Raw genomic sequence first — 17,020 nt, 5'->3', positions numbered from 1 at the left:
CCCCGCGGTCGTCTGGCTGGGCCAGCCCCCAACAATCAAAACCCTCTTGAGTCCCCCTACTTCCCATCACCCCTCGCGAGAGCCCTGAGGTTGTCAGCACCCTCCAAGCTCGGGAAAGGCGTGGTTTCCCTTCCCCGCTCTCCCGTAAGGCACAGCGGCCAGTTCAGTACCACTGCGTCTTGGCAAGGCTGGAGGTGTTCCCACCTTCACTTTAATTAGCATCTTCTTCCCAGTTTGAGGCTACACACAGATAAACTGCTGCTTCCACCGCCGCGGTCGCCGCCGCCGCTCCCCAGCACTCCGCCTGTAGGAGTCACTTCTGCTTCCGGGTCGCTCTCTGGCTCCACCCCACCCCCACCCCTTTCTTTCCCGGGGTTTCCCGAAAGGTTCAGGAATGCTGTCGCATTTCGTTTAGGTGGCGTCGTAAATGAAAAGAAGGCGGATGGCTTAGTTACACCAGAGAAGTCGTCTATACGATTTTGAGAGTCCCTAGAGAGCCAGGTCTCGTGGAAAGAGACAGGCGGAGCGAACTACTTCTCCCATGAGGCCAGGGGCAGCTCTGCGCTTTCCACCCTGGGAGTTGTAGTCTCTAGCCTCTCGGATCCAACGGCAACCTCAGCGTGTGGCTCTGTTAAACAGAAATCTTTGCACTGCCGCCGCCGAAGGTGGAATTCCTTGATTAATCGTTCTCGCCCGCTATTAGCGGAACATGTTGCAGTAGACCCACAAGGCTCAGCGGGGCTGCACGAGGTTAGTTGCTAAGCAAGGAGAGCTTCGGTCAACTGCCACCTTGGCCACGGCGACAGGAAGTAAGTACCCCTATTCCGGAAGCTGGTTATGGAACTCTCCCCCCGCCTCCCAATTCCTTCTCGCCTTCAAATTAGTTTTTGTAGGGGCGAGAGAAGAGTAGTGGCGTAAAGAATGCACCTTTTTAGGGTCTCTCACTATTCCATCCCAGTTCTTCTCCCTGGGATGGAGACACCGAGGGTAATTGCAGCCATGAGACGGGTCGGAGGTGACAGCCTTCAGGGACCACGCATGACTCGACCAATGCCCCGACTTTCCACAATTTAAGCGAGAAGGGAGATGAGCCCTGCCGCCAGCTTTAAAAGAGCAATAAGGCTTGCTATTGATTCAGCTCTGCCCTCATGACTTTTCCCACCTTCAGCTCTCATATTCGTCGCTACTCCAAGGCCCCCACCATGCCTCACATCGACAACGATGTCAAACTGGACTTCAAGGATGTCCTGTTGAGGCCCAAACGCAGTACTCTTAAGTCTCGAAGTGAGGTGAGCCTGCTTCTCTTGGTGGACCAGGAGTGAGAAAGATTCCTGGCTCTTGTCCTCGTGCAATACTTGTTTTTTGGTTGAACGAAATGCTCAGTTTCCTGTTCATATCTGCAGGTGGATCTCACAAGATCCTTTTCCTTTCGAAACTCAAAGCAAATGTACACTGGGATCCCTATCATTGCTGCCAATATGGATACTGTGGGCACCTTTGAAATGGCCAAGGTTCTCTCTAAGGTAGGACTTCTCTTATTCCACTTCCTCAGTGGTGTCCAGTTATGTCGGCTGACTGCAGAGGTATTTGCATCCCCACCACGTCAGATCAACTCTCTGGCAATTAACAGATGGTCCAGATGCTTCATTTTACTATTTTCTCCAGTACTAAGGCCCCTTTATCTGATAAGTTCAAAGAGCCATATGAGTTACTGAGATTCGAAGCTAAGTTTTGGCTTCCCCCACCCCATTTTTCTCATATATGAACAGAACTTTCCCTATTCTCCTGTCCAGCAGTTTATATATCTTGTCAACTTTTCCTACCACCGAGGTCACGCCCTCCAAATCATATGCATCTCTACAGTTACACCATCGTGAGGAAATTAGGAAACTAGGCGTTCACTCCTTTAGTTCAGAAACAAAATATAGTTTGAGCATTCAGAAATTCCTATCTAGAAGACCATAGAGAGAAGTTTATTAATTTTTTTATGCCTCCTAGCCCTTTTTTAAAATTTTATCTTTAAGTCCTTGTTACCTGGGAATTTCTGGGATGAGCCCAAAACGGAATGTCTTTTTCTTACACACAGGTTATTTTTCACTTTCAAAATAGAAGATGCTGCTCCTGTCAGTAATATTACCTGCCTCTATTCTTGTAGCTGAGAAGGTAGATAGTTACTCTGGCCACTCTGAGAACAAATGCACTCTTCTTAATCCATCTATCCGTGGTTGATGGATTCTGCTGCTGCTTGTGGCTGTTAACCTTAAGGACTTCATCTCCCTTTCTATATTTTTGATGGCTGTAAGTCTTTGTGGAATATCTGCTGTCATTTCTGTGAAGTTGATATAGTTTTAGTACTGTATTGCTGTTGCCATGCCCTATTTAGAAATCTTGCTATTGCCTAGTGTCCACCCGCCCTGTCCAGTAGAGTTGAGGAATGGCGAATCTGACTTCACTGTTAGTAGGCATGCTGTAATACATGGACCTTATGGGCACTGTCTTGATATTTTATGTTGAAACTGGCTTTTCAGTACTGCTTATGAGTGCTAAGAAGTCAGATTTTAGAGATAGAGCCAAGTCTCACAGCAATAATGAAAAGGTTGGATGCAAACAATCATCTTTTTCTAGATCTCTGGTTTGGTATGTAATTGGATATGCTCATCATGCCACACTATGCCAGTATATCTCCAAGGTACACTTACCTCCAGAGTGATTTTCTTGTCTGTCAGCATGTTGGTGGCAGAGTGCTGCTGAAAAAGCAGAATTTAATATCAGCTTTCACTAGGTAGTGTTGATGATGATCTCTTAAGTGACTATAACAATAACCTTTACTGCTGACTGATACATGACTTCCTTGGATTTCTTGCCAACTGCAAGATTTGTGCTAGGAAGACCAGATGCTGTAGGCATAAAAAATAAATAAAAATAAAAAATTATATATATATATAAAAAAAAGCGTGCTGTCTCAGTCAACTACTGTTTCTTGTCTGTTTGCATGTTTGCACTTTTAAAGCACAAACACCAGTATTCACAGTGGCCTTTGAATGCCTTTCTCAAAGTATTGGGATATTTTTTGCAATTTGTTGAGCTTAGGGATACAAATCCAATGAGTCATTATATCCTTGGACTTGGTTGACTAAAATAGACTGAATGAAATAGACTTTGCAGGTTAGTCCATGTCTCAAGAAAATTTGTCCTTTACTCTGTGGAGATGGAGAAAGGATGGGGTAGCACTTTATTGGCTCTGTTAACCTTAAGGCCTTACCTTTTCTGAGTATTTAGACTTTTGAATCAACCAGAAGTTACCCAAAATAGGTTGGTTCTTCTACTAGGTTAACAGAGGGAGAGGGGCTGAGTCAGTATAGACAGACACTGGCTCTGTCCAGTCTCTTCATGGTTCTTGTCTACTTCTGGTCCCATTGTACAAACAGCTTGTCTTTGTCATCTTTTAAGTCAGTGAGGTAATGTTGTGTCAGGTGAAATCCAATCCAGGTGACTTAGTACTTTGGTGGAAGTATTTGACAGTACTAGCTAACAGCAAAAAGCCCTACTTGGATTTGTAGGGAGAATAATGGTTGAACTAAAATCCCAGCTGTACCCGAGTTCTTCAAGTTGCCCTTTCCAGACTTCAGTCCTTTTCTCCCTCAGAGTAGTATAATAGATTATTTCTAGAGAAGGAGATCTTAATAAAGTTCTATCCTTTTTGATGGCTCTCTTTCTTCTCCCCAGTTCTCCCTCTTCACTGCTGTCCATAAACACTACAGCCTCGAGCAGTGGAAAGTGTTTGCTAGCCAGAATTCTGACTGTCTTAAGGTAATACTTGTCTTCCCTCGATCCCTTCCTTATCCCAGTTTTCCAGGAATCTTTGTTTGGCGGTAAGGGGATCAACCCTTACCTCCCCACCCACTGGCTCATCAGGTAATTTCTGACATGCCACAGGCTAATGCCTCCCATGCCAATGCACCTATTTCTTCCACAGCATCTGGCTGCCAGCTCAGGCACAAGCTCTTCTGATTTTGAGCAGTTGGAACAGATCCTGGAAGCGATTCCCCAGGTGAAATATATATGCCTGGATGTGGCAAATGGCTACTCTGAACACTTTGTTGAATTTGTAAAGGATGTGCGGAAGCGCTTCCCTGAACACACCATCATGGTATGTTTCTATTACCCTGTAGTTGGTACATTGCTCTCCTTCCACTCTTTTGTGCCATTCCATTTTTTTATATCGGTTAATTTCTCCTCTGCTGCATTATGATTTTCCTCATCTGCTTAATCATGTTACCAGATGATTATCCATGGTTCTGCTTAAAATGTTTATTTGTCTTGCAATCTCTGACCCTTGATACATAGTCTTTGTAAATCCAATGACTCTAACATCACTCACCAAAACATGATGTGTTTATGCATTGTACATATCTGTGGTACATATATATCTGTCCACTGAAATGGACATGGTACTACAGTCATATTAAGGAGTCCAAATAAACAATATTGTTTTGTTTTTTCAAGCTTAGGGGGGTGATGACAAGGCCTCATTTTCTTCAAGCATTGAGAGGTCTCTCCTGTCTATCAGAAGCAAATACAGCTGTGTATATGAGTATTTAGCCTGCATTACTTACCATCTTTTCCCCCCTTTCCCTAAGCCAGAGAGGTTTTATGACATAACAGCTTAAGGGCAGGATATGTTTGGGTCTCTTGGTAGGGTGGGAGAGAGAAATCTACCATAAATCAGATTCGATCTTAGTCTAGTTGAACCCCAGCTTTACCCTCATGCAGTAGTGACACTGGCCACTAACCCCCTTACCTCAGCTGGGGAAGCAGGGTCCTTTGAAGTGGCTAGTCTAAAAGCCCTCAGAGGGCCCAGTACAGGGAACCCAGGTACCTTTCTTTGTAATAATGTCAGAAGGTCATGCATGGTCCAGGCATGCTATATATGAGAACGTGCAACCTCCTTTTCATTTCTGACCTTAAGAATGCTGTTTTGATTGTTCTCTCTCAGGCAGGGAATGTGGTAACAGGAGAGATGGTGGAAGAGTTGATCCTCTCTGGGGCTGACATCATCAAAGTGGGAATTGGACCAGGTAAGCTGGCTCAGTGGGGGCCATTGGCTAACCCTTTCAGTGGCAAACATCTGTGGAGCACTTCACTCTCATCCTTGTCACATTCTTCTCAGGCTCTGTGTGTACCACCCGGAAGAAAACTGGAGTGGGTTATCCACAGCTCAGTGCAGTGATGGAGTGTGCAGATGCTGCTCATGGACTTAAAGGCCACATCATTTCAGTAAGGTTCAAGGGCATGGTAGTGTATGAGGCTGCCAAACATCTGGGTTTTCTGCTGGGTATGGAAGCTCTGATAGAGGTGGATCAGGACTCCTGGGTTCCTGTCAGCTTTGAGGTGGGCCATTGGGACATTGCTGAGAGCTTGGGAAATGGCTGCTATCTTTTCACAGTGCTCCTTACTTTGCAGGATGGAGGCTGCAGGTGTCCTGGGGATGTGGCCAAGGCTTTCGGTAAGGATGTTGGGAGGGCACAGAAGGAGGATCCTATAGAAAAGGATGAGTTACCTCTGAGGGTCTAGGATCGGGACTGAGAATTTGGTATGAGTTGCTCCTGAGGGTGGCCATATGGGCACCTGAGCCAGATTCATTTTTTTCCCTCCTCATTGATAGGAGCAGGGGCTGACTTCGTAATGCTGGGTGGCATGCTGGCAGGGCACAGTGAGTCAGGTGGTGAGCTCATCAAGAGGGATGGCAAGAAGTATAAGCTCTTCTATGGGATGAGTTCTGAAATGGCCATGAAGAAGTATGCTGGGGGCGTGGCTGAGTACAGGTATGTGCAGAGGCCCGGGAGCTGAGGGTTCTTGGAAGGTGTGACTAAATAGGGCAGTGGCAGAACTCATGGCTGCTGGGAGATGAGTGGTACAGTTCTTGGGAGAAAAGTGGTGAACTGGGGCTAAATGCTAGAGACTGGGGAGGAGTTACTGGGCTTAAGGAATCCAAAAGGAAAAGGTAAGAAAGTTTTTCCTCCTCTAAGGGCCTCAGAGGGAAAGACGGTAGAGGTGCCCTTCAAAGGGGATGTGGAACATACCATCCGAGACGTCCTTGGAGGCATCCGCTCCACATGTACGTATGTGGGAGCAGCTAAGCTGAAGGAGCTGAGCCGGAGAACTACCTTCATCCGTGTCACCCAGCAAGTTAATCCAATCTTTAGTGACATGACCTAGGCTTGAGCAGTTCTGCCCTCCCAAGGCACTAGCACCATGCCACAGGGCGTCCCAAGCAGGCCCCTCACCCATCCCAGCTACTATGACTATTATTTGGTCATCTCCTGTCGTCTCACTCCTGCAGTAATTCTGTACTTCTCTTATCTGCACACACAAAATGCCCGGGCATTCACTCACTGGGAAGGAAGCAAGGAAGGCAGGCTGATAAAATGAAGTTAAGATAATCAAATGGGAATCTGGGGACCTAGCTCCTGAAGATTATTAAAAGAAAAAGATAGTGATTCATACATAAGTGTTTCATATGGCCAATGTCTGGAAGAGGTCGGCTTTTAGAATCATGTTTTGTTAATCAGCTTCATTAAATAGGATTTTTGACTATCTAAAAATCTCAGAAGAATTGTTTATATATTTTAAATAGCTCAATAAAGAAATATCCCAATGACTGTAAAGAGATTCTGAGGCTTTCTGCACAAGGCTGGCATCTTGATGCTGCTCCAGGGCAAGTGGAGTTGGAGGTGGCACTGATCGAGTAGAGTCAAGGACAATGAGTACTTTTCCCAAGAAGCATCTTCATTCTAGTGCCACCACCCCCAGGTAACCTAGCAGCATGAGAATTTACAGAATATATATTCTGGCATCAGGACACATAGATATTTTCAGAATGGCAAAAGGAAACTATCATTTAGGTTTGTCCTGGTAATCTTTCTGGTACATCTGAACAACATTTTACAAAGGAAGTAAAAGGGCAAAGGGATTCTTATGGCCCTGGAAAGGCAGGCCAGTTCTGTTTATGAGGAATGACTTAAACTGACCTTATAGAAGCCTTAATTCCCCTCCCTCACACCAACACAGTGTTTTAACAAATCCAAAGTTTAATTATCAAGCATTACAAAGTAATTTTGGCAATGTAGTTAGGCAACCAAGCCTGGGCCTTCACTTTATTCCCACTAAACTGCCTATAGAGGTGAGGAGGAAGGAGACAGGCTGGGTACAGAGGGCATTCCAGTCCTATCAGAGGAGTCTAGAACTAAAGAGTCTGTGTGGTCATGGGAAGGGAAAGACATGACACTGGGGCTAGAAGTGGGGAGGTATTCACAGAAGGTGGGGATTAGGGTATCAAACTTTGTCTTCTCATAGTTTTCCAGAGACTCCTGCAGAGAAGGGAGCAAAAAGAACTTAACGTCAACTGAAACACTCCCTGAGCCCTCCATATTCTGGAGCATGTGGGTTTGTTTTGTTCTGCCTCATCCCCTACCTTCCCCAGCTTTCTGTTTCTCCCTACTCACCCTTCCTTCCCTCTGGCCATTTTCTTCCTCATCAGAGTCCAAAACCAAGTCTCCTATGGTAACAACAGGGCTGCACAGAGATGGAAGACACACTGCAAGAAGGAAACCAGAGTAAAAGTACTCTTCTAGGTGAACGTAGGCCCTCAAGAGTCCCCAGTAGGGGACGCTGTCTTACCCAGTCCTGACTCAGGATACCTACCTGGCTTCCTGGCCCTAGGAGGTGATAATGACAGTCTCAGGGGCTCCATGGGGCAATCCCAGAAATTCCTGGGATGGGAGCAAGCAAAGACGATAGGGTGAAGGGAAAGCAGGTAAGGAATGTTCTGCTAACAGGGAGAAAGAAGCAACTATTCCACTCACTCTTTCTGCTCTGAGACAGATGAGTCAACTGGGTTCTCCTTCAGAGCCCTTCTGCCCAGGGTCTGGAGTGGACTCCTAGATTTTCCAGTGGAGGCTGCTTTTGTACCGACAGCACCTGCTGCATCTGCCATGTGTCCCCCATGTTCTTCCCTGTTCTCAGGTTTAGATATGACCTGGGTTGGTGAACCCAGATTCCTAAAAGGGAACAGCATGACTGTGGGGCGCTCCTTATGGCCTACCCTAGTGGATGCCCACTGGGACTGGATTCTTCGCTGGCCTAGAGGGGCCAGATTGAAGTGGTGGCCGGCCAAAAGTTCTGGGTGCTTCTTTGAGACTGATCCCTGAGGAAGGTATGGGCCAGCCTTGGCTTTTGGCAGAGGATGGTGGAGTGCTGTTGGTCTTGGTTTCTGAGGAGGACTCTGCTCCATGGGCTCTGTCATGTTCATTGAATTAGTAACGGAGTACTCTAAAAAAGAAAACAATGTTCCTTATAAAGAGAAGAGATAGTAACATATCAACTCAGTCTGGTTTGTTATGCTTAGGGCCCATGTAACCCTTCTAATGGGCTGGCTGTCTCAAAAGGTCTCAGGCTGAACACTCCACCCCCAAATTCCTAGCTCTCCCAGATGGTCCTGGTACCTGGAAGTGGCCATCCTATGTCCACACCATATTGCCTCAAAGCAAAACAAGAAGTGATAGAAACTCCAGGCTGCATCCAACTCAGCACATCCTGAAGCTGTGGGCAGGGAGAGAGGCATGAAGACCACAGTCCTTGATAGAACCACCCCACATTCTGCCCTCTGTGTTTTGCCCCAGGAAAACCTGCTGTGCCTGTGGTGTAGGCAATGCTTTTTCCAGCTGACACAAGTATTCAAAAAATAGCTTTTCCATAGCAGCCAGCAAGGGTTCACCGTACTCTTGTTCAAGTTCCTGCAAGGCACAAAGAAGCAGGTCAGAAGAAGAGAAAATAGCTTCACCATAGCTTCCAAACCAGCCAGTCTCACCTGCAGCTTCCAAGTCAAATCCACAGGGGCCTCTGCCAGCCGCTTCACCTGCTGGCAAAAGGCTTCCTGTGCCTCTGAGATTTTCCTCAGATCCTGCTTTGTCTGTTGAAGGTAAAGAAGGCAGACAAGTTAGGAGCACCAGGATCCAGTGGCCAGGAGGAGGAGCACCTTTGCTACACCAAGGGTTAACGGGGTGGGGATTGTTCCAGGGACTACTCACAGCTTTGGGGTCCCGCACTACAATTCCAGACTCTGGGAAATGGTGATGCAGGGCATTCAGAACCTGGGCCCAAGGTCGGCCCTGCAGGATCAGCTCCACCACCACCTGTGAATGGTATTGAGCTAAAAATCCTCACTTCGGGGTAAGCTGCCCTTATCCAACCGGTCCCATTCCCAAGCGGTCTGCTCCAGTCAGGTCCTCGCATCCCGCCCCTTTACCCTCTTCCAGGTCCCAATGACTTCAATACCTTGGCTTTTAGGCCCATACAAAGGCGTTCGTGGTGGCGGTAGCGAACCAAGCCGGGTGCAGCAAGGCGCAGGGACCGCAGAAACTCCAGTACTCGCGGAAAATGTTCCACGCAGTGTCCGCGCACGACTTGCCAGCTGGCAGCGGCTGTAAAACGCAGAGCGGCAGGACCGGCCCCCGGGGGCGTGGCCATTGCTCCACCCCGGGGGCAGTCCTTAGGGTTCCTTCCTCCACCGCGAAGATTTCCAACTCCTCCTGGGGGCGGGGCTTCCGGTGGCCCTCAGTGGCTCGGGTGTTTCGGTGGGAACGGATACTTCGCGAACCGACTCAGTGCCCTCCCATCGGCCACCAGAATTCTGGAGGTCTTCTCCAACTCGGGCAGGAACCTGAATGGAGGTGATATCCGGCTCTAACGACACCAGGTCGCTCTGCCTTAAATGGCGTCGTTGTCTCGAACTCGAGAGCTACTGCACTTCCGGTCCTGCTACCAATTTTCTTGCCCCGGAAAAGGGCGGTAATGGCTCACCAATGGGCCCTTAGAGAGGGGTAACGTGACGTCGCGTCACAAGGCCACGCCCCGGCGGGTCCGGCACCGCTCCGCCCCCGCTGTCGCTGTCGCCGTCAGATTCCTCTGTCCGCTGCTAGGCTGCGGTGACCGCGAGTTCTGGGCCCTCCCGGCTCCTGCCTTTTTTTGCGGAGTCTCCTGCCTTTCTTTGCGGAATCTGCACAGAAGTCACGTCCTTCTCTGAGACTTGACTTCTTAGTCTGTAAAGCCGGGATCCTGCTGCTTGCCCTCGGCATCGTCATCACCCACTGAAGTACGATCTCTTAAATTCCAGCCCCCAAACAAGCGCTGCAAAGCCTTCCCGGATGGGTGTTGCGCCGCTTTCAGTAAGAATTCCTTTTACAAAACAAGAGCGGGCGCGCGCCTTTATAAGTTTGAGAAGATGCATCAGATTTGTTAACCTGGTTTTCTCTGGGTGGTGAGACTAGGTAATATTTTGTGCTTTTCTGTGTTTGATTGTGTGTGTGTCGTGTAATCTTAAAAATAAAATAAAATAAAATAATTTCTTTTTTCAAATTTCTCTTGTGCACTTACTCCAGACAGCTCCTAATCTAATTAACTGTTTTATTTGTCTGTCTCTTTGTCACCCTTCCAGATGTCTACTTATTTCCATTGCTAAGTAGAGGACGTGGCACACAGTGCGTATTCTTTGTTGGCAGAATGAATTACCTGTCCTGACTACCTTACAGGGATTTAGCGAAACTACCCTTTTCTTGGGCCATCTTTCCTAGAATAATGGCTCCCATATCTTTCCCTGTCTCCACCCAAATTCAGTCTTCTGAGGTGATTCACACATTCAGCATCTAGTTGGTGGAAGTCGCAAAGTACTCAAATTGGACATATATGGATTCTAGTTATCTACCTTCATATTTTATCTTTACATATTCTTTTCATAAAGTTCTTTTTTAATGTAGATCAGATTTTCTCACCTATATCATTTTCCTTCTTTCTGAAAACTTTAACGTGTCTTGCAAGTCAGGTCTCCTGGTGACAGATTCCTCAATTTTTGTTTGTCTGAGAAAGTCTTTATTTCTCCTTCACTTATAAAAGATAATTTTGCGAGATACGGATGTCTAAGCTGGTGGGCCTTTTCCCCTAAACATGCTAAACATTTCATTCCACTCTTCTTACTTGCATGATTTCTGAAGAGAAGTCTAATACAATTCTTATCTTTTTTCTTCTATAGGTAAGGTGTCCCCCCTCCTACCTCCCAGGCTTCAAGATTTTCTCTTGGTGTTTTTTTCAGTTTGAATATGATATGCCTAGGTAGATTTTTTTTTTTTTTTGGTATTTATCCTGCTTGGTGTTTTCTGAGCTTCCTCCATCTGTATTTGGTGTTGTAGGGTTAACTCAGAACATAGCCCCTCCGCATACTCAGAAGACTGATAACTGCCCGGCTAGCAGCCAAGGAAGGTAGTACACAAAGAGCTTTCAAGCAGTGCCTACTCGCAAGGACGTTTTCTGCTGCTCCCATGGATGTTATCTGTTCCTGTAACCAAGCAGCACATCTTAATCCCATCCATCTGAGAATGTGGCTGCTCCCCCAACGAGATAACCCCTCCCTTGCTTGCGGGCATAAAAAACTCTGCTTGCACTTGGTCAGCAGCAGTTTTTATTCCTGCAGCTCTGACCGGCCGCTTCTGAAGCTTCCCTGCCTTGTGAGTAATAAATGGCATTTCTCATCCCTCTGGTCTTCCTGGTGGTTATTCTGGAATATCCAAAACCAGGTGCAAGTTCCAGGCCTGGGGCTCCTGTGTTACAGGTGTCTATTGTTAATTTTGGGAATTTCTTAGTTATTATTGCTTCAAATATTTCTTCTACTCTCTTCTGGCATTCTCATTATGTGTATAGTACGCCCTTTGTAATTGTCCCACAGTTCTTGGATATTCTGTTTTGTCTTTTTTATTCTCTTTTTCTTTGCATTTCAGTTTTGGACATTTCTATTGACAGTTCTTCAGGTTCACCGATTCTTTCTCAGCTATGCCCATCTATTGATGAGCCTGTCAAAGACACTCTTCACTTCTGTTATGGTGTTATTTAGTTCTAGCATTTCCTTTTGGTTCTTGATTTACATCTCTCTGCTTATACTACCCATCTGTTCTTATATGTTGTCCACTTTTTCCATTAAAGCCATTAACATTGATTATAACTTTAAATTTCCATTTTGATAATTCCAATATCTTTGGCTTATCTGAGTCTGGTTCTGATGTGTGGTCTGTCTCTTCAAAGTGTGTTTTTTATCTTTTAGTATGCCTTGTTTTTTTGTTTGAAGTCAGATGTACTGGGTAAAAGGAACTGAGGTAAATAAGACTTTAGCGTGAGGTTTTATGTTTACCTGGGTGGGGGTTAGTCTGTCTGTATTGTTTACTGTAGCTGTGGGTGTCAGAGGCTAAAATTTTCTCTGATGTCATTATCGTCACCCCCGTTGTCACTTCTTAAATAAAATGTGCAGTTCTTTCTATTATATTCCATTATTATACGGGTAGATCACCATAATAGTGACTGTCAGGAGAGAGTGAAAGGTGGCCTGAGGATTAATAAAAACATGAAATCAGGATGGAGAGGTAAAAGAACCAAGGGGATTGTCATGGCAATGTTGTTTTGACTATTACATGTTGGAGCACTGGTTAGATTAAGGAAATTTGTGGTATTCGTTTAAAGAAGAGGGGGGTGTTGAGACATGATAAAATGGAGTAGACGATAGAGCCTTTGTTCACCCCTGTTGTGACTAAATCAAAGTTGTGACAGAAACACGCAGCAAATGGCAAGCAAAGTTGCCTGGGATCTTGATGAACAGAAGCACTACAACTAGGGAGAGAAATATTTAATCAACCTTCAACAGTGAAGGTAGGAGGGGGCAAAGACCGAGGCCACCCGGTCCCAAGCAGCTGAGTGGGACAGATGCTGTGGCAGCAGCAGCTACAGATGCCTCTTAAAGGGGCTGTGTCTGCTAGCAGACTTTTGTGGTGGCGGACCTGCTTGCTCTGCACATGGGGTTGGCTATGCAGGGGGCACCAGTGACTTACAGGGGAACATTGAGTTGTCCAGCAAGGGCTGGAGGCGAGGCTTTCTTACGGGGAGAAGTGCTGGCAGTATCCATTGTTCCTCTGTTGAGCCCTCCCGGCCACCCAGTATGCAGACTCAGCATCACCATAGATGAAATGTCATCTAACTGGATAACAGAGGTCCCTCAGCCCAGAGGATTCCCTGAATCTCAACCTCCCCAACTTGCAGCCCCACCCAAACCACATACCAGGTGTCCTCAGGGAGTCTGGTGCTCCTTGCTGAGCAATACCAAGACTCACACTGGTGGCAGCTGGCCTCAGTTTCTGGCATGACTTCTTGAGGCAACTATAAGCATAGTATATGGATTGCTGGCTGAATCTTAACAGGTGGCCTCAGAGGGACAAGGCTGGGGCTAAACTTGGCCTGCAGTTGAACCCCTCTCAGGACTGTGCCTCTGGACACCTACTACACAAAGTCACACTAATAAGACCGAGAGACTTAGGAGCTTTGCTTAGTACACAGATATAGACACAGAAAAACAGTCATTGGGAAGACAAAGAAGTAGAAATCTTATGAGAGACCAGAAAAGAGATCCAGGAATAATGGAGTCAAGCAACCTATCAAATGCAGAGTTCAAATCACTGGTTATAAAGATGCTCAATCAACTTGGGGGAAGTGTAGATGAATTTAGTGAGAATTTTAACAAAGAGATAAAAAACATAAAAATGGAAATGGAAATTGTAAAAGGGTACCAGTCAGAAATGCAGAACACATTATCTGAGATGAAGACTACATTAGAGGGAATCAACAGAGTGGTTAAAGAAGAGGATTAAACCACCTATATAGAGGATGGGGAAGCCAAGGACATTCAATCAGAATGACAAGAAAAAAGTGGCCAAGAATATAATAATATTTAAAGAGCCTATGAGACACAATTAAGGATAACAACATCCATGTTGTAGGGGTACCTGAAGAGGGAGAACGAGAAGTTGAATATATATTTGAAGAAATAATGATGGAAAACTTACCTAACCTGGTGAAGGAAATAGACATACCACCTCAGGAAGCTCAGAAAGTTCCCCAAAAGAGGAGCCCAAAGAGGCCCACATCAAGACACATTATAATTAAAATGCCAAAGGTTAAATACAAAGAGAGAATCTTAAAAGCAGCAAGAGAAAAGCAGTTACCTACAAGGGGGCACCCCTAAGACTTGCAGCTGATTTCTCCAAAGAAACTATGCAGGACAGAAGGACTTGGTACAAAATATTCAAATGATGAACACCAAGGATCTACAACCAAGAATACTTTATCCAGCATAGCTCTACTTTAGAGTCGAAGGACAGATAAAGAGTTTCCCAGACAAAAATAAGCTAAAGGAATTTATCAATGCCAAGTCAGTATGACAGGAAATGTTGGAAGGACTTCTTTAAGAAAAAAAAACATGTATCAAAAACATGAATAAAGAATGGTAATAACTACATTCCTATCAATACGTACCTCAAATAGAAAAGAATTAAGTGCTCCAACCAAAAGATAGAGTGGCTAAAAGGCTAAGAAAACAAGACCCCTACATATGCTACCTACAAGAGACACACTTCAGATTAAAAGACACACATGGATTAAAAAAAAGGGGATTGAAAAAGATAGTGCCTTGATGGACCTAGAGGGTATTGCGCTGAATGAAATAAGTCAGAGAAAGACAAATATCACATGATTTCATGTACATGTGGAATATAAAGAACAAAGTAAACAATGACAACAACAAAAATGGAAATAAACTCATAGATACAGAGAATATTTCGAGGGTTACTAGATGGGAGGGGGATGGGGGGATGGCAAAAAAGGCAAAGGGTTTAAGTAGTACAAATGGATAGTTACAAAATAGACATGGAGATATAAAGTGTAGCATAGAAAAATAGTTAATGTTGTAATATGTAAGGGGGAAGAGGGCTATTAAGTTTAGTGGGATGATCACTTTGTGAGTTACATAGATCTTGAATCACTATGCTGTACAACTGAAACTAATACATTATTGTTTGCCATCTATAATTGAAAAAGAAAACTCATTGAATTGTACGATGTAAATATGGCAACTAATTGTCTATTATATTTCAGTAAAACTGGAAAAAAAAAGGGGAGGCAGTGTTTAACATGGAGAAGGTGGAGGACCAAGGAATCAATATTCTGACTCTGGAAATTTGTTTTTAGTTCCATTTACCCTGTCTGGCACAAAGAGCTCTTTCTGGCATTGAATTGATGGAAGAAATAAAACTTATTTATGCTTTACATCATTATAACCTGAAAATATTTCCAAAGTACCGGGACAGGCTGGCTCCATACTGTCACAGAAAGCTTTTACTAAAGTGACAGTGACAATACTGTATCTCGTACAGGACCTTAGGTGCTTGACAAATAATTTTCAGCAGTGTACTCCGAAGACCATAAGGCTAGATCTCAGAGGACTGTAGAACCCTCTGAACATGTACCACTGGGGAGGGCGGGGACAGGCTCCTCTGTGCTGAAACAGGTCAGTGGCTGACTGGGATGTAATCTGTACACTCAAAATTAAAGTGTTATGAGAGGGAATCTTTTGCCAAACCCCACAGATATTGCTCCCGTCAGAGGAAAAGATATTCCTTCTGGACCACATATCCTTCAATTTCTTACAGGAAAATCAGCTCCATTATAATTATGGGACCACCATCATAAACTCAGTTCTTCATTGACCAAAATATCATTATGTGGCATATGACTGTAGTCTTGTTTACTCTTTTAGACTTCCACCACAGGACCTTTGCACAGGTTATTATTTTTGCCTGGAGTGATCTCCCTTTCTGCCTACCTGTCTTCCAGGGTCACCTATTAAGGTAAAGCTTTCCTAACTACTACCACTGGGCTAGGTCACATGCCTTCGCTGTAAACTTCAGAGCTATGTACCCTCTCCTTTGTCTCTTGCAGTTATTCATTTAATCTGTTTATTTCTCAGACTCTAAGCTCCATAGGGCAGGATTTAATGTTTATTTTTCAGACTCTAAGCTCCATAGGTTTGTCCTGTGTTCTAGCACTTAGCTCATTGCTTGGCACATGCCATTAAATGTTTGTTAAATGGGTGAAAGAATGGGTCTATTAGCCACCACCATGGCCAGACCCTGCCAGTCAGAGTCTCTGAAAAAATTCTGGTCCAAATGTGGACAAAAATCCCTTTTTGGGGTAGACCTTAGAACAGCTGAAGATAGCCATTATTTTAAAAATTAACTATTAAAAATGAAGTACAATCCCTGCAGTCTGATCCATAAATCCAAGGAACATTTGTAAGTCACATTTTGTAAAATTTTGCTTTTAAATTTGTAATTAGTTTCACCTGGCTTATTATCAGGAAGATAAAATCTTTCTTCTGATGTGTTTACCTCTCCCAGAATTTTCTAAGAACTCCCATCAAAAGGGCAGGCCTTCCAGCTGCCATGCTTGTTAGAGGAAAGCTCTGTTGTCCACAGTGTCTGCCATACTTCTTCCACCTACTCGGTGTCTTCTTAGAAAAAACAACTGCAGGGGCTCTCAGAATTCTACACCCAGGTCCAGACTTTGCTCCCTGGGCTAAGGGGCTGCAGGAGCTTCCAGCACTAGCCACAGGCTTTGGCAAATCAAACCCACCCACATGGTGTTCAGGGACCCTCATATCCAGCCCAGTCCTCCAAGATAGGATGGTCCCCTTCCCTATTATCGGGCTTTAATTGAAGCTACCATACTAATCCTCCCAACTTTAAATCTCGGGGCAGAAAGAATTAAGGAGAATACTGTTCTTCACACTCAGAAAACCCTGATGCAAAAAACCCATCTCCCTAGTGATCAGCTTTGTATACCAGTGTCCCAGGGGAACCAAAACAGGTTGCCAAGATTCAGAGACTGTGCTGGCTGGAAAATTACTGCTTGGCTATCACCCATGGGAACATAGGCTATCGCCCATGGGAACATAACATTCTAACAATCAGCTTTCTGCTTCTGTACCCCTGCTTGCACACCCGACCTGTGGGTTGACAGGTAGTGAATAGGAGAAAAATAGACCTTTGTGTTTAAGACGGAATGAGGAATGGGATTTAGGGCTTAAAAACCCTGT

At 45.0% G+C, this 17,020-nt stretch overlaps 3 protein-coding genes and 1 long non-coding RNA gene across 8 annotated transcripts in view; 2 read left to right on the top strand and 2 right to left on the bottom strand.

The window, feature by feature from the left end:
* The window catches only part of NEDD8 (neural precursor cell expressed, developmentally down-regulated 8), a 7,616-nt gene extending 7,261 nt beyond the window's left edge, over positions 1 to 355 (bottom strand). Inside the window, exon 1 of the mRNA XM_006913545.3 lies at positions 205 to 355. Within this exon, the coding sequence (XP_006913607.1) occupies positions 205 to 222 (18 nt within the window). The 5' untranslated portion in view covers positions 223 to 355. The remainder of the gene's footprint in view (positions 1 to 204) is intronic.
* A 16-nt stretch (positions 356 to 371) lies between these two features.
* On the top strand, positions 372 to 6,668 carry GMPR2 (guanosine monophosphate reductase 2). 3 transcript variants are annotated; one of them, XM_006913544.3, is made up of 10 exons: positions 372 to 809; positions 1,169 to 1,289; positions 1,404 to 1,523; positions 3,727 to 3,810; positions 3,977 to 4,150; positions 4,997 to 5,078; positions 5,171 to 5,277; positions 5,464 to 5,506; positions 5,666 to 5,825; positions 6,030 to 6,668. In XM_006913544.3, exons 2-10 carry the CDS (start codon positions 1,203 to 1,205, stop codon positions 6,217 to 6,219), a joined length of 1,047 nt encoding a protein of 348 aa, XP_006913606.1. In that variant the 5' UTR covers positions 372 to 809; positions 1,169 to 1,202; the 3' UTR covers positions 6,220 to 6,668. The 3 variants fall into 3 exon arrangements, with proteins under 3 accessions (XP_006913606.1, XP_015446158.1, XP_006913605.1); XM_006913543.3 differs by lacking the exon at positions 372 to 809 and having other exon boundaries at positions 821 to 1,289; XM_015590672.2 differs by lacking the exons at positions 372 to 809; positions 3,727 to 3,810 and having other exon boundaries at positions 820 to 1,289.
* A 405-nt stretch (positions 6,669 to 7,073) lies between these two features.
* Positions 7,074 to 9,816, bottom strand: TINF2 (TERF1 interacting nuclear factor 2). 2 transcript variants are annotated; one of them, XM_015590670.2, is made up of 9 exons: positions 9,337 to 9,816; positions 9,090 to 9,194; positions 8,870 to 8,971; positions 8,697 to 8,795; positions 8,505 to 8,601; positions 7,866 to 8,331; positions 7,705 to 7,772; positions 7,506 to 7,597; positions 7,074 to 7,370 (listed from the first exon to the last, which is right to left on the bottom strand). In XM_015590670.2, the coding sequence occupies exons 1-9, from the start codon at positions 9,526 to 9,528 to the stop codon at positions 7,176 to 7,178; spliced, it is 1,416 nt and encodes a 471-aa protein (XP_015446156.1). In that variant the 5' UTR covers positions 9,529 to 9,816; the 3' UTR covers positions 7,074 to 7,175. The 2 variants fall into 2 exon arrangements, with proteins under 2 accessions (XP_015446156.1, XP_006913604.1); XM_006913542.3 differs by having other exon boundaries at positions 8,688 to 8,795; positions 9,337 to 9,815.
* Positions 9,817 to 10,194: 378 nt separating this feature from the next.
* On the top strand, positions 10,195 to 11,586 carry LOC107195802. Of its 2 annotated transcripts, XR_001517057.2 has the most exons (3): positions 10,195 to 10,328; positions 10,496 to 10,538; positions 11,244 to 11,586. It is a non-coding gene; the product is annotated as an uncharacterized LOC107195802 (long non-coding RNA). The 2 variants fall into 2 exon arrangements; XR_003046826.1 differs by lacking the exon at positions 10,496 to 10,538 and having other exon boundaries at positions 10,200 to 10,328.
* The last annotated feature ends 5,434 nt before the right edge of the window (positions 11,587 to 17,020 follow it).

The sequence above is a fragment of the Pteropus alecto genome, unplaced genomic scaffold (assembly GCF_000325575.1).
Source record: "Pteropus alecto unplaced genomic scaffold, ASM32557v1 scaffold335, whole genome shotgun sequence".
Classification (NCBI taxonomy): domain Eukaryota; kingdom Metazoa; phylum Chordata; class Mammalia; order Chiroptera; family Pteropodidae; genus Pteropus; species Pteropus alecto.
This window is presented reverse-complemented; position numbering and strand designations above follow the sequence as displayed.